Source organism: Dipodomys merriami, unplaced genomic scaffold (genome assembly GCF_024711535.1).
Source record: "Dipodomys merriami isolate MVZ:Mamm:240054 unplaced genomic scaffold, mDipMer1.0.p SCAF_78, whole genome shotgun sequence".
Taxonomy (NCBI): domain Eukaryota; kingdom Metazoa; phylum Chordata; class Mammalia; order Rodentia; family Heteromyidae; genus Dipodomys; species Dipodomys merriami.
The window spans coordinates 1,493,427-1,518,056 of record NW_027206379.1 but is presented as its reverse complement, the minus strand read 5'-3'; the positions used below and the strand labels follow the sequence as shown (position 1 = coordinate 1,518,056).

The following is a 24,630-nucleotide window of genomic DNA, read 5'->3' as shown; positions in this document are numbered from 1 at the left end:
GAGCTGAGAGGAGTCCTTCCATCCTTCCTGGGACTGTCTGTGTGGAATGATCTGAGGGAGCAGAGGACCATTTGGGAGCAGAGGAGGCAGCTAGGCTGGACTTAGAGGATACGGGAGGCTGAAGAGGATGGGAAAGCTGGCTTAACTGCTCCATGGGGCACGGCCTCAAACTATCAGTAGAACATCTTGTGTATTGGCAGCTGAGCCCTGGTGATTGTTAGAAGGCTTTTACAATAGTTCTAGTAGACAGAATAGGAAAATTCAGGATGATTTCGTGGAAATGGAGGGCAGAGAGTCTGTATGACTTAAGAGATGAAACAAACAGGATTTCTTGAGTAGATGATGGGTGAAGAGCTGAAGACGACCCCAGAACCTGGTTCCTGGGAAGAAGGTGGTAAGGAAGGCAGGAGGAGACCTTTGGCCTCTGTGTGTGTGTGTGTGTGTGTGTGTGTGTGTGTGTGTGTGTGTGTGTGTGTGTGTGTGTGTGTGTGTGTGTGTGTGTGTGTGTGTGTGTGTGTGTGTGCGCGCGCTGTTTGGGTGGGAGTGTGGAGGAGGGGAGAGAGGGAAGGGATAAGTTCTGCCATACAATAGATATTGGGCATGCACATCAAAAAGCTATGGTTCTTAAAATCCTGTGTTGGTTGAGAGAGAGGAGGGAGACGTGAGGAGGGTATAAACAAGGAATTCAGTCCCTTAGAAGGTGGAAGAATAATTTTCAAGTTGTTAAGAGAGATTATCAAAGGCAATTTTATTTTGTGATGCTCATAGGTTAATTAGTGCTGCCACTGGCTTCTAAGGTATCTTAAAAACATCCACAGAGCGCCTGTTTGCTTAGTTCTTCCTCATGTTTTGACAGAATCCAACCCTCTCTGCGCTGAGCCCTTAAAAAAGAGAAAGGAGCTCCTTTGTTTGGGAGCTGTAGCAAAAGGAAAAGTAGAGAAGGGGCTCTCTTCACCAGCCTCCGACTTCCTGTCTGTGGCATCTTCACACCATTGTCAGCTCTGGGTCTTGGGGAGGTGAGGAAAGAGTCCTGATTGTAAGGTTTGGCAATTTAAGGCTCTCTCTTGATGCCCTGAGCATGGAGCTAGAAAGATATCTACATAGTAAGGTGGGTCAGCAGGAGGGAGCTGGACAGAAGCAGGTGGCTTTTTCTACTGGTCAGACCAGCCAGGTGTTTTTCTTAAAGATTCTGGTGCAGTTTGACCTGATTATTTCAAGCTCTTGGAGACACTGTGGTGACAGGTAGCTTGCCGTTGCTTGTGGGTCTGGATTGGGCTGCTTGGTTCCTTTGGCTGTGCTTCCTGGGGGAGTCCAAGAGAAATGTGGCAGCCCTTCTAGGCTTGCTGGGTCAGTGCACTGGAGGAGGATGCTGGCCAGATATTCAACAATTGGGTATTTTGAAAACTAAAAGTGGACACCAGCCTGTCACCATGTACTAACATCAACTCAAAATGGAAACCTGAAACTCTGAAACTACTGCAGGATAGAATAGGAGACACACTTGAACTTATAGGCACAGGCAGGAACTTCCTGAACAGAGTCCCAGGGTCACAACAAATTGGAGAGAGACTTGACAAATGGGACTACCTTAAAATAAAAAGTTTCTGCACAGCAAAAGACATAGCAGCCAAACTAAAAATACAGCCAACTAATTGGAAAAAATGTTTACCAACAATATAGCAGACAAGGGCCTAATATCCATTATACGCAGGGAACTCAAGAAACTAATCCCTCCCAGATCTAACAAACCAATCATTAAATGGGCAAGGGAGCTAAAGAGAGACTTGTCAGAAGAAGAGATAAAAATGACAAAGAAACACATAAGGAAATGTTCTTCATCCCAAGCTATAAAGGAAATGCAAATAAAAACAACCCTGAGATACCACCTTACCCCAGTCAGAATGGCCCACATTCTAAATTCAAACAATGACAAATGCTGGCGGGGATGCAGAGAAAGAGGAACCCTATTGCATTGCTGGTGGGAGTGTAAACTGATACGAACACTTTGGAAAGCAGTCTGGAGGGTCCTCAGAAAGCTAAATGTAGACCTATGACCCAGTCATACCACTCCTAGGCATCTACCCTGAGCAACAGGAACCAGGATACACATGCACCTCCATGTTCATTACAGCACTGTTCACAATAGCCCAGATATGGAAACAACCCAGATGCCCCACTACAGATGAATGGATCCAAAAATTGTGGAACCTATATACAATGGAATATTATGTAGCCATTAGAAAAAACAAAATAATGGCATTCACAGGGAAATGGATGGAACTAAAAAAAATTTTGAGCAAGGTAAGCCAAAAACAGAGAGACAAATGGCACATGGTTGCCTGATATGTGGATGTTAAATCCAAAATGCAAGGAGATGAGACAAAGTAAACAGGACTCAAGAAACAAAGGACTTCCACTCAATTTGTCATATCATTTCTAAATGACTCCATGTTCTTGACCACGTATGTATGTGTGTGTGTGTGTGCATGTATGTGTGTGTGTGTGTACATCTGAGGGATGCTAGGAAGAGGACACAGAATCAGAGGGAAATGGGAAAATATACAACAGAGGGGCCCATCAGCTGTACTCGACATGGATGAAAACGAACTAAGCAATGGGAAGGAGGGAATGAGAGGGAAAGAGGGAACAGCTTACACTAAGCAAAAGGAAAGCAATGTACATACATATCACCCGATGTAGAAGAAATAGTTGTATTGTCAAAGCCCATGGAATTCACAAACTTTATAGACCATGATAATGACAATTTGCCTCATGAAGGTTAAAATGTGTTTGTGACTTTAAGTATCACTATCTCATAATGCTGTGAAATTTATGGAATCACTTAATCTCAATAAAAAATTATTTAAAAAAAAACAAGTGTTTTAAAATTGGAACCAACCCCCAAAATCTTTTATCTCTGAGGGAGGAGGCGTTCCATGCAATTGAAGCCTGAGCTTTTAGGTGAGTCTGGAGCCTCCTCCCTCTATTTACCCCATCTCTTATCCCCTGCCTTCTTCAACCTTCCTCTTCTTCCTAATACCCAGTAAATATCCCCCATGTAGGACATTCCATAGACACCACATATGTAATAAAGTATGAATTCACAGCTAAAGTACATAAAGATTTCTTGTATCCCAGAAAGAAATAAAGACAACTAGGTCAGCAGAAAAATGGGCAAGTAATAGGAACAGGCAATTCACCAAAGAGAATAGCTAAAAACAATACATAATCATGAGTAAATATTCAACTTCAGTAATAATCAGGGAACTGAAACTTAAGACAAATTTAATATCACTTGATACCTACAAGATTAACAAAGATCATGGGCTGGGAAGGTGGCTCAATGGTAGAGTGCTTGCCTTGCATGCATGAGGCCCTGGGTTTGATTCCTCAGCACCACATAGCAGAAAAAGAAAAAAGTTGGAAGTGGTGCTATGGCTCAAGTGGTAGCGTGCTAGCCTTGAGCTGAAGAGCTGAGGGACAGCGCCCAGGCCCAGAGTTCAGGCCCCACGACCGGACACCCGCCCCCCCCCAAAAAAAAAGATTAACAAAGATCAAACTCTGGCAGGTAAGAGTTGATAATGGCATAGGGAAATAGGAATCCTGTTGTATTTTGGTGACTCTACACATATTTATGATTAGTTTGGAGAAATAATTGGTGGCACTGACATTAACAATATGTCTGTTGACAGGTAGTGGTGGTTCACACCTGTCATCCTAGCTACTTAGGAAGCTGAGATTTGAGGATCAAGGTTCAAAGCCAGCCTGGGCAGGAAAGTCCATGAGAGACTCTTATCTCCAGTTAACCACCAGAAAACTGGAAGTAGTGCTGTGGCTCAAAGTGGTAGAGTATTAGCCTTGAACTAAAAACCTCAGGGACAGCAGTCAGGCCCCAAGGTCCAGCCCCAAGACTGACCAAAATAAGTGTGTCTGCTCATTGATAGAGCATTTCTAATTGTAGGTCCTTGAGAGATTCTTGTACATCTTTTGTATGGGGTTATTGACTTTTAACATTTTGAACTCAATTTTTTAATGACTGTTTTCAGTCATACTCAAAAGTGGCACAAGTACTATTGTGGACTCCATGTACTTGTTACTCATCTTTGATAACTGTAATTTTTGCCAGTATGGTTGTTCATAGCTTAAAAACAGGAAAAAATAAAAGGAAACAGACAAGAGTTGGTGGCTCACGCTTGTAATCCTAGCTACTCAAGAGGCTGAGATCTGAGGATCATAGTTCTAAGCCAGCCTGGGCAGACAAACCTCAAGAAATTCTGATCTCTCATTAACTAGGAAAAAGCAGGAAGTAAAGGAGTGACTCAAGTAGTAGAGACTCAGCCATGAGCATAAAAGCCAGATGTGTGCACAGGTTCTGAATTCAAGCCCCAGTACTGGCATCAAAACAAAAACAAAAACCCTGTCTGTTGGCACTGTCTAGGTCCATGTGGGTTGCTAGAACACAACACTGTAAACTGAGGTGTTGCTAAGCAATAGGAATTTGTTCTTACCTTTCTAGGGGATGAGAAGTCTAAGATCAAAGTGGTGACAAGGGCTCACTTCTTTGGTCACAGATCATAGTGCCCTCCCAGGGCGGAGGGGCCTGAGGGAGCTCTCAGGAATCTCTTTTGAAGGCCATTCCTCCTGGTCAGGAAGGCTGTGTCCTCATGACTGTACCATCTCCTAAAGGCCCCACCTCTAACACCATAACTTTGGCTGGTAGGATGGCTACAAATGACTGGGAGGAATGCAGAACAGACCTATTCCATCAGTGGCAGTCCCTTATCTGGGCATGAATAAGCTATACTATATATAATACAATGTGTATCCTTTAAAATTATTTCAAGTGAAAAAAGGGATGAGAGGGTGTTGCTTAGTGGTAGAGTACAAGCCTAGCATGCCTGAAGCCCTGGGTTTGAGCCTCAGCACTGCAGTGTTTTTGTTTTCGTCAGCTGTGGGGCTTGAACTCTGGGCCTGGGTGCTGTCCCTGAGCTCTTCAGCTCAAGGCTAGCACTCTACCACTTGAGCCATAGCACCACTTCCAGTTTTCTGGTTGTTAGTTGGAGATAAGAGTCTCACAGACTTTACTGCCCAAGCTTTTATACCTCGATCCTCAGATCTCAGCTCCCTGAGGAGGTAGGATTACAGGTGTGAGCCACTGGCACCCAGCAAAATGTATTTTTAAGGAACAAAATATTTAAAAACAAAATAAAATAACAAATCTAGGCTAGGTGCAAGTGGCTCATGCCTATAATTCTAGCTACCTGGAAGGCTGAGATCTAGAGGATCCCAGTTCAAAGCCAGCCCAGGCAAAAACGTCTAATAGACTCCATCTCCAATTGACTGACAAAAAGTCTAGATTGGCGGCATAGTAGAGTTTCACAGCAGTGACCAAGCAAACAAGCTGAGAGCCCAAGACCCTGAGTTCAAGCCACAGTACTGGCAATCAATTAATCAATCAATAAAATCTATGTGTACCAAGGTGGGTAGATGTCTAATATTGTATTTAAAAAGCAAGGTTAAAATCTGGCTTCATAGGGCTGAGGGAGTAGCTCAAATGGTAGAGCATGAAGCGCTGCGTTCCGTACCACATTGTGTATATGTATGCATGTAAATGTCACCGTGACGTTCCCCCTTGTACAAAAAAATATAAGCTGATTTAAAAATCTAAAAGAAAATTTAATATTCTTGAAAAATAAAACACAAGTCCTTGGTTACAGGTACACACGTGGTTAATCAGTGTGAAATCAAGGAAGGAGAGCTTGTCAGCTACTCACCCCTGGGGAGAGAAGGTGGAGTAGCTGGAGTAAGATTAGAAGGAACCACAGGATACTGGCAACTGTTTGTAGAGCATGCTTCCTTCCCCTTTTGGTAAATTAAACTTTATTTATTTATTTATTTTGGTAACTTGAGGGTTTGAGTTCAGGACCTTGCATTTTCTAGGCAGGTGTACTATTACTTGAGTCACACATTCATCCCTTTTTAGCCTTATTTTTCAAGTAAGGTTTTCTGTTTTTACCAGGAGCTGGCCTTAGACCAAGATCTTCCTGCTTATACCTCCACGTATCTGGGATGACAAGCGTGAATCTCTGTGTCCCACCATACATGACCTTTTTCTGCTCAGGAAAGATATCTCAGGATACTGAGGTCTTAGTCTAAACATTAACTTTATAAGCAAAGAGCCTTTGTCTGTATGATTACGGCTCTTGACATGAAAAGTTTATTCAGGATTATTCAGATAGACCCTAAATGCCTTCACCAACGTCCCCAGATGACAGAGATTTACACTGAGAAGATGATGTGGAGGCAGAGGCAGGCCTTGAAGTGATGTGGCTACAAGCCAAGGAGTCCCAGCTACCACAGGAAGCTGGAAAGCAAGGAGCGGGTTCTCCCCGGGGCCTCCAGAGGGAGTGCAGCCCTGCCCACGCCTACATTTCAGTGTTTTAGAACAGATGTTGAATTTCTTGCCTCTAAAATGGAAAGAAGATATATTTCTGATGTTTTAAATCACTCGGTTGGTGGTAATTTGTGACCATGGCCATAGGAAACTAGGATATAAAGTGTATGAAGTTCTTCCTTCTGTTGCCAGGTCAAGTTGGGCTTCTAGAACCTTTTCAGTGCTTGCAGTGGGAAGTGGGCTCCTCTCCTCCCTCTGCCTTTCTGTTCTGTCTTTCTGGGGGTTTCCAGGTAGCTGGATTTGGGGTTCACTGACCTTAGTCTCTTGTTTTCTTGCCGTTTTTCTTATTTACCTTTTTTTTTTCTGGATGTTGTCCTGAATTGTCTTGTAATTCTTCTATTTATTATGCTTAAAAATTTCTGTCACTCTATTTTTAATTTCCTGGAGTGCTTTTTTCTTGTTGCCTTTTTAAAATAACTGCCGCCTCTTACTTAATGGATGCCATAGCTTTTCTTGTTTCTCTGAAGAGATTATAGTTCCGTTTTGATTAAGTGTCTTCTTTCTGTATTCGTTTTCAGAGTTCCCTTTAAGACAACAATGTGTTTTTCTGATCTTTTGGCTTCTGTCCGGCTGGCCCTTACATTGAAGAGTGGGACATTTTGCCTGGGAAGACTGGGCTTGCAGAGTTTGCAGGCAATGGACCACTGTGTTAGGGGAGGTAGGCTTTTTCTTAGGAAGCAAAATCAGCACTAAAAAACTACTGCTCTGTATTGGTTATCTGTTTTGTCTGCTTTGTTAGTCAGCTTTCTGTTACTATAGCAAACACCTGAGATAATGAACTTATAAAGAGAAGAGGGGCAAACAGCTTCAGAAGTTTCAGTTCTACCCTCCCCTCCCTGTGAGGCTTCCACACAGATTTCAAAGAAAGGCCCAAGAGGGCCGGCCATGTGTGGCATATTGAAATACCTGAAGACAGCCCCTGAGAGGAGATGCATAAAGCTTTAAACTTAAGGCTGGGCTCTAATGGAGACCCTGTTGGGGGTGCCAGGGATGTCGAATGTCTGCTGAGGAAGGCTGCAGGCAGTAAGTCTTCTCAGCCAGAGAAAGAAGCCATGTGGGCTGAAAACAGCAAGGCCACAGTGTAGGGCCTGTGGAAGCCCATTGGCGATCCCACCACGATACCACATACCCTACGTGCTAGACTTGGATCTACAGGCTTTCATGTTTGCCTGGCTCGGTTTCAGTTCTGCTTTGGTCTGATCCTTCTTTGCTATCCACCCAATGCTCCCATTTAAAATAGGAATGTTTACTCTGGGCCATTATATCTTGGAAGTATGGAATTTGATTTTCATTTTACAGAGGTTTGTGGCTAAATGTTTGCCTTCAGACTCATAAAGGACTTTGCATGGAACCCTAGGGGTACGGAGGTAGTCTAAATGCATTTTGTATTATGAGATGGGCATGAGCCTCTTAGGGGTAGGGGTGGAATAGTATGGTTTAGATATGAACTACCCCCCCCCCAAGCTCTCCATGTGGTGGCACTATTTGGGAAGGTTCTGGAAAGGTTAGGAGATGAGACCTAGCTGCAGGAGGAAGGCCACTGGGGGTTGGTTCTTAGGATTCTTTTGTCCTTGGACTTCTCCTGCTTCTTTCTGCTTCCTGTCCACAACTGGGTGAAGAAGTTCCTCCATTACGCGGTTTCACTGTCACAATGGTGGAGCCAAGCAACCCTAGACCATGAGCAACCTGTGAAACCTTAAGTTCCAATCATTCCTTTCCTCCTATCAGACATTTGTTCTTAGTGACAAAATAGAAATCCTTTCACACAAGGGTCTTATGCGGGGGTGGGGAGGGGCAACCAAGTTCCAAACTCTAGTTGTTTCCTGGAGAGCAGTCTCTGGCAGTCTTCTGGCTCATCCCCTGAGGATGAGTCCCTGGTCACTTGTGGAGCTGAGGAGCGGCCATCTCCATCCACAGACCTGCCCTCACTGCCTGGGCGCAGCCTGGTGGCTGTGTCTGCAGCCTCTCACTGCAGGGTCCAAGCCTGCTGTCTTTTGTAAGTGCTGTTCCACAGTGATCTGATAACCTGGCCATGCACCCTGAAACCTCCTGGCAGTGTGCCTTAGGCACGCGACCCAGCCTGTCCTGCCAGAGTGTCTATCTGTAGCTCTGGACCTGGGAGCATCTGGTGACTGTGTCACAGGTGTTATGGTGAGGAGTGGTGAACCACACACCTAAATCCAGGGCCATTGGTGCTGGCCGTCTCCATCCGTCCACGTGGATAGGAGAATCCCCTGGCTGCATGATGGAGTGGGGGGCACGGGGGCTGTCCACTCCCTCACAGTTAAATCTGGCTATTTTGCAGCTCTGCCTCTCTCACTTTCTGAGGTATCAGCTACAGAGTTCTGGACTTTTCGGGTGCCTGTGGCTCCAATTCACTTCCTAGGGGAGCTTCCTCCTGTGTCCTTTACCCTTTCGGTTGGGTCTACATGCCACTTGTCACTGTTTTCTGGACCTCTGTCATCCACCACTGCCAGGGTTCTCACTTTGTCCTTGTGGCATGTACTCTTTAAAAAAGAAATTTCTTGCTGATGTTTTAGTGGGATTTCAGAAGGGAATAGAAATGAACCATTGTGTTTGACCTACTACATTTCATTAGATCTAGTTAGTGTTTTATTTTAAAACAGTACCCTCCAGCTCACCTTGCTTTTCTCTTTCCTACACTTCCTCAAAGTTCTTGTCCAGACTTGGGTAGCTTGAACAAAACTTCCCTCATCTTTCAGCTTACTCCTGTCCTTGCCTTCCCCTCCCCAATCCCTAGGACTATTGCTTCAGCCACCAGGGAGACCTCTGGGGCTGAATCTATCAGAGCTCTGCAGCCTTGCTGTTCTTCATCCCCCAGCCTTAGAGCCCTGAGCTCTCAAGGTAGCACTCTGGCCCAGGCCCAATGCTGTATCTTCTCTCTCTCGTGGATTTTGCCACATCATCTCTTTGAGGACAGCTCCATGATCTCTAGCTCCAGCTCAGAGCTCTCCCTGGGTGGGAGGTTCACGTGTAGCTGCCCAAGTGTCCTCCGTGGCTGGAAGTTGTCATTTATCTCCAGTTCTTGGGGGACCCTGTTGAGCCGATGGTTTCTACTTCCATCCACTTCTGTGGTCTTTGATTTTTGTATTACCTTTGTTCACTTGAAAGGGGGAACCCAGAATTGCCCTTCTACACTGCATCTTTGCCCTTTCATCTAATGGGTGAAGTTGATTTTGCCTTCTAAGTGTCCTGTTTGTCTGTCTCTCTCTTTTTCTCTAGTGCTAGTGTTTAACAAGTCCTTATCTTTCCAGGCAAATACTCTACCAATTGAACCACACACCCAGCCCTTTTTGCTTTAGTTATATTCTTATTTCTTTTTATGTGTGTGTGCCAGTCCTAGGCTTGAACTCAGGGCCTAGGTGCTATCCCTGAGCCTTTTTTGCTTAAAGCTAGCACTCTACCACTTGAGCCATAGCTCCACCTTCAGCTTTTTGCTGGTTAATTGGAGATAAGAGTCTCATGGACTTTTTGCTCAGGCTGGCTGGCTTCAAACCGAGATCCTCCGATCTCTGCTTCCTTAGTTGCTATAATTACAGGTATGAGCCACTGGTGCCTTTCTTCCTCTTCTTCTTCTTCTTCTTCTTCTTCTTCTTCTTCTTCTTCTTCTTCTTCTTCTTCTTCTTCTTCTTCTTCTTCTTCCTCTTCCTCTTCCTCTTCCTCTTCCTCTTCCTCTTCCTCTTCCTCTTCCTCTTCTTCTTCTTCTTCTTCTTCTTCTTCTTCTTCTTCTTCTTCTTCTTCTTCTTCTTCTTCTTCTTCCTTCTTCTTCTTCTTCTTCTCTTCCTCTTCTTCTTCTTCCTATTATTATTATTACATAGGGTCTCATGCTTTTTGCTTAAGCCTACCTCTGTTTGCCATATAGTTGAACTTTCAGGCATGAGCCACTATGCAGTCTCCTAAGTATTTCTTGCTCAGTCCCTCCTTCATTCCCTTGTGTCCACCTTGGCTGAGGTCCTTATTACCTCTAATTGGCATTAGAATATCTTCCTGATTTGTCTCCCACCTCTGGTCTTTGCTGTCCTGTCCAGCTTCCTCATAACTTCTGGAGTAGTCCCTGTTAATTGCAAATCTCTTTTCTTCCTGATTTCTCCATAGCATTCCCTGACATTGAAGGTGCAGCCTACGCTCCTTGCTGGTATGTGAGCTCTCTACCAGGAGCCCAGGTATCTGCCCGTGGGCTCCACTCTAGCTCCTTTAATCCTTGCCTCACTGGTACACTCACCAGGCCTTTTGCTCTTGCCACCCCCACCCCTGGGCCTCCTCCTCCCCTCCTCTGAGCCTCCTTTCTTTGAGCATCCTTCTTCTTCCTCCTCCTTTAAGATTGGTCCCTGGCGTCCCTGCTTCAGGAGGCCTTCCTGCTGGCTCAGCCTAGCTCTTGGAGCAGCCGTGCATGCCAGCTTGTCACTGTTCACTTCTCCTTTCTGCAGCCTCCCACTCAGCCTTTCCTGGCTGAGCACAGACCTAAATAGCTGCAGGCTCAGAAACCACCACTGTGGCCTGCAGCCTGCTGAACAGATGAGAAACAGGGATGGCTGTATCAGCCCCGGGTTTTAGGCTCCATGTATGTGTGAGTGTCTGTAAGGAATCCAGCTGCGTTGGATTCATGGACTGCTGGCACAGGACCAATACCAGGTGGCTTGAAACAACTGAGATTTTTGCCTCACAGATCTGGAGACTAATCAGGGCATCTGAGGGCCATACCCAGGGAGAGGGACCCAGAAGGTCCCTCTTCCAGCTCTTCTTGTGTTTGCTACCAACCCTTGGTTTCCCAGGTTTGTAGATGATCATTCCAGTCACACAGTCATTGTCACTCTGTATCTTCAGATCATCTCAGTATATATCTATGACCATGTCCAAACTTCTTCCGAGGACACTGTACATATTAGATTAGCCTGATGATTCCCCTTGGGTCCCTTGGTAAAGACCTCATTTCCTAATATGTCACATGGCTTTTTGTGTGTGTGTGGCGGGGGGGGGGGGGGTGGTGGTGGTCATGGGGCTTGAACTCGGCCTGGGCACTATCCCTCAGCTCTTCAGCTCTAGGCTAGCGCTCTACCATTTGAGCCACAGCGCCACTTCCGGTTTTCTGGTGCTTTATTGGAGATGAGAGTCTCACGGACTTTCCTGCCTGGGCTGGCTTTGAACTGCAATCCTCAGATCTCAGCTTCCTGAGTAGCTAGGATTACAGGCGTGAGCCACAGGTACCCAGCATCACATGGCTTTTTGAAGCCATAAAGCGGGTAATAACTGCTTGTTCTGGGCTCACCAGACCTCAAAGTCACCAGGATGCATGAGAGTCCCAGTCTAATCCAGCCAGCGTTCATTGCCTATAATGAGGGGAGTGGAGGAAGTGAGTGGGGAGCAGGCCCATGGGACTGGCCAGCCAGGGCAGAGCAGTTAGGAGGAGGTCAGGAAGCTTCCTAGACTGCCTGAACACACTGTGGTAGGCGGTGTCTGTGGCTCTGCAAAGGAAGAATTCTAAATTCAAGTTTAGAGCTCAAGCCTATCACCTCACTCAGCTCTGAAATAGCTTTCATGGTTTCAATCCTCAGGCGCTGTCTTGAGTGTGTTCTGACCATTTTACCTGACCATCACAGCCTGGTAGCTGCTCTGCTGCTGTAACCAAGTACCTGAGAAGACACATGAAGGGATTGATTTTGAATTATCGTTTCAGTCCATAGCCACGTAGGCTCATGGTGAGGAAGTACATCATGGCAGGAAGTGATGGAGGAACAAGCGAGCAGGAAGGATCTGGAGATAATGTTCCCTTCACAGGCATGCCTTCAATGACCACCTTCTCCTACCATGCCCCATTCCTAGTTCATACCTCCCAATAATGCCATCAAATTATGAGCCAATCCGTAGATAAGCTCAGAGCCCTTATCCCTCACAGTCAGTTGATCATGAGCAATGCCTGTCTGTCTGTGGACATTGGAGACCCGGCCTGCGGCACGTGAGCCTTCAGGGAACATCTTACATGCAAACCACTACAGTGACTTACAAATACCACACTAGGAAGTCCGAAGTCCGCGTTTCAACATGTGGATTTGGGGAGAGACAAACATTCAGTTTGTGGACACTGCCCTTTTGCCCATCCTTGTGTCCTGTCAGCAGCACTTTGGGCCCTCGTCTATGTGGAGGGGAGACTCGGGTGTCTGTTAGTTTATACGTGCAGCTCCTGGGAGGCTTATTAATAATGACTTATTTTTGCTTAAGCGTGAGTTTCTGCGTGAGTCCTCACAGCCACACACTGGTCTGCAGATTCACTGTGTGGCCTGACCCGTTCATCCATTCATCCATTCCCGTTATTTATATTACTTTGCTGTCAGATGCTAGGCTGAGTGTTGGCAAAACAGTAGGAGCAAACCTGCGAAGCCCCCTGTGTCCGAAGTGCTCATGGTGTCTGGTAAGAGGGAAACAGTGTGCACTCCTGCCAAGGACACAGACGCCAGCTTGGGAGCCCCCAACGCAGGACATTGGCAGAGCTGTTTGAAGATGGCTGCCCCAGTGTGGTTAATGGAGCCAACTGGGTTGTTGGGCATCCAGGGAGGTGTTTCTAAACTGAGTCCTGAAGTATGTGGAGAAATCAGGGCAAGGGACTTTCCCCTGGGAGCTTTTTTCCAGAGGTTGGGTGCCACTGAGAGAAATGCTGCCCTAACTTGTTTCTCCTGCCAAGCCTGGGGGGGGGGGGGGGAGGCTTGGGCCCAGCCTGGGCAGGGGCTATGGGTCAGGTCAGCAATGGCAGCTCCCTGCACCAGAGGGCAGTGTTGGTCCTGAGATAGTCACTGCCACCATAGAGGCTGGGACAGAGCAGCCACCTAGCATTGCCCTGGCCTCTCCCTCTGCCAATCCCCTCTAGGCCTTTGGCACCCCTCTCTTCTCCCTACTCCGGGTCTCCCCCACTTGTCAAAACAGAAATTGTGAGTCCCAGGGGGCACCAACAACTCAGGCCACCCTTGCCCCTATCTGTAGCCCTTGAATGAAGGGACCATGTGCTGGCTGATGCCCGGCAGCCCTGGCTGCATCTCTGCTGCTGAGGCCAAGAGACCAGGCAGCTGGAGCCCCAGCTGGCGCCTTCATGCTGGGGCTCTCTGCTTTGGTATTTTCTCTTCTGGCTCCTGTATCTGTCACCTGCATTGTACCTTGTGCCTTCCCCACCGTTCTCACTACCCAGAAATCTCAGCCTCAGTCTGTCCTCTCCTGGGCGCTTTGATAAGCGGCTGTTGCAACCTGAAAGCAGGCGCGTCCTCCTTTCATCCGTCCCTGCTGGCTGCCAGCCCCGGGGGCCCCCAGTGGACACGTTTAGGACAACGCAGAGCAGCCTGGGGAAAGCAGCCCCATCCATCAGAGCCACTGCCACCGGGGCAGAGTCCTCTGCCAACACTCTTTCTGGTTCACCCACATTTGCTGGCAGGGGTCCAGGCTCCCTGGGAGAGCAGAGCAGGCCAGGTGCAGGTGGTAGAGGCTGATAGAAAGGAGACAGGACCTTGCTGGGTAATTTGGAGATTCCTGGGGCCTGTTTCTGAGCCCTGCCTCCTCCTCGTCATTGGCTACTCCCTGGCGCATCTCTGAGGTAGCAGAGGTGCTTAGGTCTGCTGGCCTCTCTTACAGAGCCAGGGGCGGGCCCTTGCCCTCCTATGAGCGACCTTCACCTTCAGCTGTCCTCTGAAGCTTCAGAAGATGCCATGTAAAGACAGAGATCTTTAGGACCTGAGCAATGCAGACCCTAGAAGGAATACCACAGGCTTATCACTTGGCCACAGCAGCCATTAGGGGAGCCCTGCCCCGACACCCAGCCAGATTGCTCCATTGGAAGCAGGTTCTTCTCCCCACAGTGGCCATATTGTCTGGACCCAAACTGGCCTGGCACAAAAATGTGCACTGCTACTCGGCGCAAGGGGTAACCTAGGAGCTAGTTTAAGTTTGAAGTAGCACTGTTACCACAACATGGATGGTTTGGGGGGCAATTGGCTTATCTGGGACACATGACTTCGGCATTACTGGCCAGCTCCCAGGAGGGCAGCACAGAACGCCTGCTACAGGGATTTTTGTTTTGTTTTAACATCAGAAGTACTTCTCTAGTTCTGATATTCCTGGCGTCCAGGTACTTGTCTCACACACATAGAACTTAGCCATCTTCTGCAGGGAAGCTATCAACGCTGGGCTGCCCCTTGGCTGGTGATCTTGAGTGTGTTACTTAATCACACAGCGCCTGGTTCCAGATGTGTACAAGGGAACGACGGGTTGGCGAGGTTTACATGTGGGCTATCCCCTGAATATAGCAGTGAACCCCTTAAAGAGTAGAGGTCTCTCTGGGTTCACTGTTCAGCATTGGTTCCCCACCAGCTGGGGCAGAGCTGAGCCCGTGGGCAGAGCCCAGCGACTGCTGTGCCCTGTAGCACACGTGGTGGCACAGCAGGCCGGGGCGATGACGTCAAGACCTTTGTCCTGCCGCATCTCACAGTGTGTGGGCACTGTCCCAACGCCATGATTTCCACTCCCATCTGGAAGGGAGACGGCGGAGTTCATGGATCCAGTGTCAGGGGGAAAACTGAAACCAGAAGAGAGGAGGAAGCTCTGTGAGCTGTCCTGGGAGGCGGCAGCGGCGAGGCCCATGTGCCAGACGCTCCTGCTTACGATGGCTCGTCCTGGCGTGCAGGGAGTTATTTACCTGTCCCAGGGTGACAGCCATCGCTGTCTGGTTTCCCTGTGTCTCATGCACAACCGGAGGCTAAGAATGGGGTCTGTCAGTCGGCATTTGCAGAAAATAGCAAACAGACCTCGCTAGGCTCTCAGCACTCTGGAGAGAGGAAAGCGGGGTGAAGGCTTTGGGGAAGTGGCAATGGCTCTTCTCATGTCATTTCTCCATGCTGTGGTCAGAAAAGGAGTTTTGCTTGTCACCATATCACCATAGCATGCAAGGTAGCATGGTATCCCCGAGCCTACTGCTGGGGCCTAGCCTTCCTGGGGAGGAGAGCCCTTGCCTCTGGTTACAGCCTCCCTTCTGGAAGGACTGGAGCTCAACACAGGGAGCAGCAAGGTTTCAGGACCAGCGGACACAATTGAGTTCCAGGGCTCAACAGGTGAAGCCCTCGGAAGCTTTAAGGCATATTCTCAGCCAAACTGTCAATCATCATGACTTCCTGATAACCATCTACCACCAACACCCCCAAGGCCGAGCACAGGGAGGGCCAAGCGGAATGCTGGCCCCCGCCCCACACCTGTTGTGTGCCTTGTGTGATGTGGAGGCATCTGGAACAGTTCTGGCCTGAGGGCCATATCTGTGACCACCTCCTAAGAAGGTGAGGAAAGAGGCTGGACACACCAGGATGCTAGAGGTTGGCCTTGGACAAGCTGGGGACAGGGCTCCCCTTGAATGCCACAGGTTCCAAGGAGGCCTCAGGGGGCCTGGAGCCTTGTCGTCAACCCTCTCCCACCTAAACATGCTTCTCTCCTGGGGTCTCCCTGGGGGGGAGGGCTCTAACCTGTGGTGTTTCCTATCTACCACCAGTGTCTGCAAAGGCCTCTCCTTCAGCTTCCAGGGATGGGTGAGGTTTTGAAACAGCAGGATCTGCCTATTCAGCTCCTACCTCCCAACCATTGGAGACCCCCCAGATGAGCTGCTCCACCAGCACCTGCTTCTAGACCAGGCTGTATACAGCTTTCCTACGGAAGGGTTTCTCCAACTGAACTCGATTTTGGAAAGGCCTTGGCTTTGAGTCTAGGAAGGCAGTGAGATTCAACAAAGGAAAAGCCAGGTTAAGCCATTTGCTAAAAAAAGGTGCAGATGTTCTCCACATAAGATAGTGTTTTTCTTTATCTTTGTGTCTGCAAGGCCTTGTTCTGTTTTCCTGCTCCTGTGCTGAGCCAGACACCTTCAGCAGGGCTGCTGGGGCAGGGACAGGGCTCCTCCTGATCAGGACAGTCGCCTTTGAATCCCGCAAGCCCAGCAATGGCTCCATGACCAGGGACGGGGGTACCATACTGCCTTGCTTGCTGCTGCTGCTACTACCGACAACAAAACTGCTTTTCTGCCTGCAGAGAGGGAGCTGGGATTACTAGACACTTGGAGCTGCATGGGGATAGGGAAGAGACAGGGTGGTGGCAAAGCCAGGGGGAGAGTGAATACACGCTGGCCAATCCCATCACACACACACAGTATTCCCTCCTGAGCGGCCTCCTTGGCCTGCTCTACCTGCAAGCTGACATTTGTGTGCCTTTGACTTCAAATGGCAGTATGTCCTAAATTCATCACCGAAGCCAGCTTGCAGCCTCAGGCTACCTTCCTAGAGTCTTGCCCATGCCTGAGGTTCCAAGGGGGGCAGGTTCTAGGCTCTGGCTTACCTCCACCCTGCAGACCCCCCCGCTTCCCTCCCAGGTAGCCAGCGGCCCATCACATCCTCCGGAGGTATTGCCCCTTCCCTTGATTTCAGCCTTGGCTACCGCCCAGGCCTCCAGCAGTTGGTGCTGGAGACCTTTGTATTCTGGGGCCAGTGACCTCTGAGCAGTGGCCTGTGGTGGGTTCTCTGCCACGTCCTCTTGTGTGCTGGGAGCCAGGAGAGGGTGACTACTCCAAGTCAGCGCCACTGTCCACGCCTGCTCCAGCCCTGAGGTAGGTCTGTGCATGTGGAAGGAGGGCTCAGTGCCTGGGTCTGGTGCTGGCTCTGAGTGGGTCCTACCCTACAAACTGCCCCGCATGTGGAGCCCGGCAGGCTCCGTGCCACCAGCGCACAGCAGAAGGCTGGGGCGGAGGGCGTGGGGGACCCCCGAGGACTTTGTGGGGATGCAGCGAGGCAGCTGGAGTGCTGGTGAGGGGCGTGCAGGGCTGTGGGGAGGCTGGAGGAGTCCTTCTCCATCTCTGCATTCATCTGGGAGGAGGAAGGGGCAGGGAAAACGAGACGGAGGCTGGCACTCCTGACCCGGTCATATGCACTGCCTCGGTCGATTCCCAGAGTGACCTGTCTAGCTTGGGTGGTGGTACCTTAGCTTTGAGACGGGCATGAGCTCAGGCGTGCCACGTCGTGGAGCTGGCAGAAGGAGAGCTGGGCTCAGCACAGAACAGCCAGCCGTGGGCTTGTGTCCTGCCCCTGCCTGTGGGGCCCCTGTGGGCTTCTCTGTGCTCTGACATCATCTGAAGGGCCGTCACTTTCCTGACGAGAAACATCTGCCAGGCCAGCTCCCGGCCAGCGCCTGCACCTGGGAGCGCACGTCTCAAATCCAGGCCTGCTTTGGTGGTGCTCTGCAGGAACATAGGGAGGGAGGAGGGGCGTCCTACACCCCCACAGCCCTCAGCCCTGGTCCCTAGTGAAGTGTGACTGCCAGCCCGGGAGAGGCTTGGTGTTGGGGAGCCAGCTCAGCCTTCCGTGGCTCCTCAGGCGACACCACTACCATCGCGCTCATGGCATCCTCTTCCCTTATCTGGGGATGGAAGAGGACAGCGGGTGTGCGAGAGAGGACAACAAAAATGCCCAAATGCCTACACGCACAAACCCACCTGGTGGGGAAAGACAGACAGACTGGAAATGGCTTGAGCGTTCTCTGGTGGGGGGGGGTGGGGGTGTGAGGGCCTTGGTGTCCGTGGGCTGTCCACAGGGGCGAGGCCGCTCACCTGCTGCTGGGACAGACTGTGGGTACAGCACTTCTGACGTCCTGGGCAAGAGCTGCGCCTCATTGTTTCATGTTCCTCGCCTTCAGGTCTGGTGAGGGGAAGCTTCCAACGTTGACCATTTTTGTTGGGTTTGTTGCAAATAGGGCTCACTCTTGACTTCAAGAATGAGCTTGGGAGCCGGGCACCAGTGGCTCACACCTGTAATCCTAGCTACTCAGGAGGCTGAGATCTGAGGATCATGGTTCAAAGGCAGCTCCGGCAGGAAAGCCCATGAGACTCTTATCTCCAATAAACCGCTCAGAAAACCGGAAGTGGTGCTGTGGCTCAAGTGGTAGAGCGCTAGCCTTGAACTGAAGAGCTGAGGGACAGTGCCCAGGCCCAGAGGACCTCAGGACTGACCAAAAATAAATAAATAATGAGCTCATCCAGTACAGCCCCCGTAGCCCTCACCAGAGTGCCCTGGGAGCCCAGGACAGCTCTGCCAAAAGCAGAGCTCAGGATCAGGAGGTTGTGCAGATCTATGAGTGGGAGATGACAGATGCCCATATCTGCATTCGCCACCCTGAGCAGCCATCAGGGCCACTGTCACCTTCCTCCCTGAGTCCCAGCCCCTAGTTGGGCCACTCCTGCGAAGGGGTGTTGGGCCATGTGGCCCCAAAGCCTAGTCTAGAATCGGCCACAGGTTTGAGTTGCCCTTGTGATTTTGAAGTGATTCCAATCCTGACATAAAGTTGCAAAATCTACCCCTTTTGGAACTCCCCAAGCACTAGTAACGAAGCAAGTACTTCATTATTCTCAGATTTTCTCCAGAACATTTGCATGTAAATTGCAGTTGTGATGCTTCCAAGCCCCCAAATACTTCAGCATTTTCTCCCAAGAATGAGGATGCACAGTCCAGTGAGCAAGATCAGAAATAAACATGGATACAGCACTGTTTAATCTCCAGATCTTATTTGAACTTTGTCAGTCGTCCCTCAGTGCCCCTGGCTGCAAGTCCATGGTCCGGTCCAGCTCACTCGTGCATTTTGTTGTTGTCTCTTCGGCTTCCTTTCATCAGAAATCATTTCCAAGTCTCTGTCTCTCATGACCTTTGACATGTTTGAGGAGTGCAAGCCGGCTTTTCAGTGGGGTTTCCCTTAGTTTGGGTTTGTTGAGGCAGGAACCCACAGGAAGACTCCTTGGCAGCTCTCTCAGGAGGGGTACCACGTCAGTTTGGTGCTGGTGATGTGAACTGTTCTCTCTTGGTCCATGAAGTGTCTTCCTGGTTTTTCCATGCCCTCTTCACAGTGGTCTCCTATCTACAGTTTCACTTTCCTCAGTTTTAGTTACTTATGGCCAGTTTCTGTTCAAAATTATAAGACAGAAAATTCCAGAATTAGAACTGGTGGCTCCTGCCCATAATCCTAGCTACTGGGGAGGCCGAGATCTGAGCCTCAAGGTTCAAAGCCAACCTGGGCAGAAAAGTCTTGAGAGACTTTTATCTCTAATTAACCAGCATAAAATTGGAAGTGGAGGTGTGGCTCAAATGGTAGAGTGCCAATCAGGAGCACAAAGGCTGTGTGAGAGGCCAGGCGCCGGGGGCTCATGTCTGTAATCCTAGCTACTCAGGAGGCTGAGATCTGAGGATCGCGGTTCAAAGCCAGCCAGGGCAGGAAAGTCTGTGAGACTCTAATCTCCAATAAACCACCAGAAAACTGCAAGTGGCACTGTGGCTCAAGTGGTAGAGTGTTAGCCTTGAGCGGAATAGCTGAGGGACAGCGCCCAGTCCCAGAGTTCAAGTCCCACAACAACAACAACAACAACACAAAGCTGTGTGAGAGCTTGGGGCCTGGCGTTCAAGCCCAAATATGAGTACCCACCTTACCCCACACCTCCCCACCAAAAAAGATGCGCTTTCTTTTCCTTTATTTTCTTCCTCTTTCCATTTTGTAGGCCATCATATGACACAGGGCTTCTGTAATGTTTGTTTCATTTACTGAGTTTGTTTTTATACTTCTAAAACTGAAATGGCTGCGTCAAGCATTTTAAAATTTTACCAGAAGTGAGTCACGTGGTTAGATAAAAGCCAGGGCACAAGGTAGAGGCTGCCATGGAATAGAGAGGCTGGACAGACCTCTCTGGTCTGAGCGACTGTTTTCATACTAGACTGGGCCTGGCTATTCTTCATTTATAAAATGAGGATGTAAATTGCCTCATTTAAATTTTTAAATTGTATAATGCACCTGACAGGAAATTTACCATCTTATGCTCTCTCTCCTCTCTCCCTCCCCTCTTTCTCTCTTCTCTCTTCTCTCTCCTGTCTCCCGTCCCTCTTCCCCCCCACCCCATGCCAGTACTGGGACTTGAACTCAGGGCTTCGGTTCGCTCCCTTACCTTTCTTGCTCAAAGCTGACTTTCCACCACTTGAGCCTCAGCTCTGCTTCTGGCTTTTTGGTGGTTAATTGGAGATAAGAATTTTACAGACTTTCCTGCCTGGCTGGCTTCAAACTGTGATCTTCAGATCTCAGCCTCCGGATTAGCGAGGACTATAGGTGTGAAGCCACCAGCTCTTGGTCCATCTTACTATTTTTTTGTGTGACAGTTATGGGGCTTGAACTCTGGGCCTGGGTGCTGTCCCTGCGCTCTTCAGCTCAAGGTGAGCGTTCTACCGCTTGAGCCACAGTGCCACTTCCGGTTTTCTAGTGGTTTATTGGAAATAAGAGTTTCATGGATGTTCCTGCCCGGGCTGGCTTTGAACCGCGATCCTCAGGTCTCAGCCTCCTGAGTAGCTAGGATGACAGGCAAGAGCCACCAGTGCCCGGCCATCTTACTATTTTTAAGTGCATAGTTCAATGGCATTTTGTACCTCCACATTGTTGTACAGCCATCGCCACTGTCTGTCTACAGAACTCTTTCATCTTGTGAAACTGAAACTCCATCCCCATTAAATACTAATCCCCCAGTCCCTGTCCCCAGCCCTGCCCCCCACCACTCTTTCATGAGTTTGACCACTCTAGGGGCCTCCTTTAAGTGGAATCTTACAGCATTTGTTTTTCTGGGTACAGCCTGTTGCACTTGCCATCAGTCAATGTCATTAATCATTAATTTAGTATCCGTCATAGAAAGAAGGATACCTATGGCTACACGAAAAAACCTACATGGTACAGCAGAGGCTTCCTCCTGGGAGAGCAGGCTGGTGAGGATCAGCACTTGGGATGGTCTAGATTGTCACCTGGCCTGCCAGCAGGACCTGAGGTGGAGTGCAGGCTGGGTGTTGGCCCAGGAGATTGTCCTGCTGGGGCCTGGGCTGTGTGCCCGGGCCAACACTGAGGAAAGACTCTCCTTCCCCCTCCAGCACTGGGGTTTGAATTCAAAAGCTTGAATCAGGCTTGTATTCAGGCTTGCTAGGAAATGTGCTAACTACCACCTGAGCCATGCTCCTAATCATTGCTTTAGTTATTTTTTACTTCTTTTCCCCTCTCTCTCTCTCTCTCTCTCTCTCTCTCTCTCTCTCTCTCTCTCTCTCTCTCTCTCTCTCTCTCTCTCTCCTCTCTCCCCCCCCTTCTCTCTCTCACTTTTTTTTTCAGTTGCTAGGGTTTGAACTCAGGGTCTCATACTTGTTCAGCTTGCTCAGATGGTATTCTATCACTTGAGCCATGCTTCCAGCCTGTGCTTTAGTTGTTTTCAGCTAGGTTCTCCCATTTTGCCTGGGTCCTGCTACTTAGGTCTCCAGAGCTGCATAGCTGGGGTCACAGGTGTGCACCACCAGTCCTGGTTTATTTATTGAGAATGCTTCTCACTTTTTACTTGGACTGGTTTAGAACTGTGATCCTCCTGATCTCTGACTCTGGAGAGCCACTTGCCCTCTTTTTCTCTTCTTAAGACTTCTTTCCTGTCTGTTTCCATGCTATCTTTATTTCCTCTGCTGCTTCATCTTGTCGGCTGTCTCTTGGTGCCCTCTATGCATCTCTTATGAGCTTGTAGTGCCATGTGTTAACCACTGCAGTATGAACTAGAACGTGAGGGTGAGTGGGAATTTGAATTTGCTTCTTCTGTAGAGCTTGGCCATAAATGGAAGAGAGAGCTGGCGCTGACTTCGGCGTGTGAGTTTGTTTGACCTCGGTGCCGAAGCTGCTCTAATCACGGCTCTGCTTGCCCTCTGCAGATGCTGAAGTTCCGGACCGTCCGAGGGGGCCTGCGGCTCCTGGGTATCCGCCGGAGTTCCACTGCCCCCTCTCCAAATGTGGGGCACCTGGAGTACAAGCCCATCAAGAAAGTCATGGTGGCCAACCGAGGTGAGTGCTCCCAGGGCCAGCCCCGCCTTGGCCTCCTCCTCACCCCTGCCTCCACCCCTCCCACCTGTTTCTCTCCTCACTTCTTGCCCCATTGCCCCCAGGCGAGATAGCCATCCGCGTGTTCCGGGCCTGCACGGAGCTGGGGATCCGCACCGTGGCCATCTACTCCGAGCAGGACACGGGCCAGATGCACCGGCAGAAAGCCGACGAAGCCTACCTCATTGGCCGTGGCCTCGCACCTGTGCAGGCCTACCTGCACATCCCAGACATCATCAAAGTGGCCAAGGTGAGCTTGGCCTGGCCTGCATCCAAGCAGCCCTGAGCACCAGGGCTCTCCCTAGGCTGGAGCCATGTCTTGTGCTGTTCCCGGCACCCAGGCCAGCCAGCAACACGTCAGGGGAGGGAGAGGTGCCCAGAAGGAATGGGAAGAGGTCAGAGAGGCCGCTAGACCTCAAGGGGACTTAGGGCGACTGTCTCCCTGGCCCTCCGCAGGAGAACGGGGTGGATGCGGTGCACCCTGGCTATGGGTTCCTCTCCGAGCGCGCAGACTTCGCCCAGGCCTGCCATGATGCTGGGGTCCGGTTCATCGGGCCGAGCCCAGAAGTGGTTCGTAAGATGGGAGACAAGGTGGAGGCCCGGGCCATCGCCATCGCTGCAGGTGAAGCAAGCTCCTCACGAGGAGGTTGACAGGGACGGGCTGTTTGGTTGGGAGCCAGCCTGTTACAGTGTCCTGCACCTGTCCCCACAGGTGTCCCCGTGGTCCCCGGCACTGACGCCCCCATCACTTCCCTGCACGAGGCCCACGAGTTCTCCAACACCTATGGCTTCCCCATCATCTTCAAGGCTGCCTATGGGGGCGGGGGCCGCGGCATGAGGGTCGTGCACAGCTACGAGGTGAGCACAGGCGCTGAGCCGGTGGCCGGGCCGGGGCACACAGCCCGGTGGCCCCACAGGATTCTGGGAAGTGGCCAGGGCCTCACGTCTGCCTGGCCTTGCCCTCCCTCGCAGGAGCTGGAGGAGAATTACACGCGTGCCTACTCCGAGGCGCTGGCGGCGTTCGGCAATGGCGCACTGTTTGTGGAGAAGTTCATCGAGAAGCCGCGGCACATCGAGGTGCAGATCTTGGGTGAGTGGGGAGCATGCAGACCATATCACTGGGCGGCACAAGCCCATTTCTTTCTGCTTTATAGCTGCTGCTTTGGGATCGCTCAAGGCCTCAGGGTTGCGCAGGAATGCCTCCAGAAATGGAGTTCTGAAATTAGATGGCAGTTGGTTTTTACCACTTAATGACCACCCCAGCTGCCTGGCCCCAGCGTCCACACGGGGGCTGTTGGAGGTGTGTGCAGTCCACACAAAAGGCTGAGCCCCATTTCCCACCTGCTCCAGGGGACCAGTATGGGAACATCCTGCACCTGTATGAGCGGGACTGCTCCATCCAGCGGCGGCACCAGAAGGTGGTGGAGATCGCCCCTGCCGCACACCTGGACCCCCAGCTCCGCACGCGCCTCACCAGCGACTCTGTCAAGCTTGCAAAGCAGGTGAGGGCGGTGGAGACAGGCCCAAGCTGCGCCTCCCCCCCCCCCCCCCAAGGTCCTCACAGCCAGTGCTGCTAGCGCCCCAGTGGGCAGCCGACAGGGAGCAGGGAGACACAGGCTGCCCAGTTCAGGGCTGAATGAAATGCTGGGCTCTGCTGTCAGAGGGGCCTGGATGAGGCCACACAGAAGAGAAGGAAGGAAGGGAGGAAAGAAGAAAGACAGGGAGAGAGGGAAGAAGGAAGAAGGAAGGAAGGAAGAAGAGAGGGAGGAAGGAAAGAAGGAAGGAAGGAAGGAAGGAAGGGAGGAAAGAAAGACAGGGAGAGAGGGAAGAAGGAAGAAGGAAGGAAGGAAGGAGAGAGGGAGGAAGGAAAGAAGGAAGGAAGGGAGGGAGGAAGGAAGGAAGGAAGGAAGGAAGGGAGGGAGGGAGGGAGGGAGGGAGGGAGGGAGGGAGGAAGGAAGGAAGGAAGGAAGGAAGGAAGGAAGAGGGAGGGAGGGAGGAAGGAAGGAAGGGAGGGAGGGAGGGAAGAAGGGAGGGAGGGAGGAAGGAAGGAGCTCCAGCCACCCCATCTGCCTCCTGTTGTGCAGACCAGGCTTCACTGTGGCACCAGCTCACCCCGGATAAAGGGAATGAGATTCCTTGGACTCAGAATGAAGGCACTTCCTTGCTGGCTCTTTCCTCTCTTGCATCACAGTCGTCCCCCCATTTCCTCGCTGAGATTCCCTTCCGCTCCCCAGGGT

At 50.3% G+C, this 24,630-nt stretch overlaps 1 protein-coding gene across 4 annotated transcripts in view; it reads left to right on the top strand.

Moving 5' to 3' along the window:
• Positions 1-24,630, top strand: part of LOC138818737 (pyruvate carboxylase, mitochondrial) — a 113,213-nt gene that overhangs the window by 69,778 nt on the left and 18,805 nt on the right. For 3 of the 4 annotated variants that reach the window (XM_070009814.1, XM_070009812.1, XM_070009813.1), the window contains 6 exons: positions 22,228-22,357; positions 22,459-22,643; positions 22,850-23,015; positions 23,106-23,251; positions 23,366-23,483; positions 23,744-23,895. In XM_070009814.1, the coding sequence (XP_069865915.1) occupies positions 22,228-22,357; positions 22,459-22,643; positions 22,850-23,015; positions 23,106-23,251; positions 23,366-23,483; positions 23,744-23,895 (897 nt within the window). Of the gene's footprint in view, positions 1-16,997; positions 17,088-22,227; positions 22,358-22,458; positions 22,644-22,849; positions 23,016-23,105; positions 23,252-23,365; positions 23,484-23,743; positions 23,896-24,630 lie in introns of those variants that run through there. The other variant, XM_070009811.1, reaches the window with a different exon arrangement.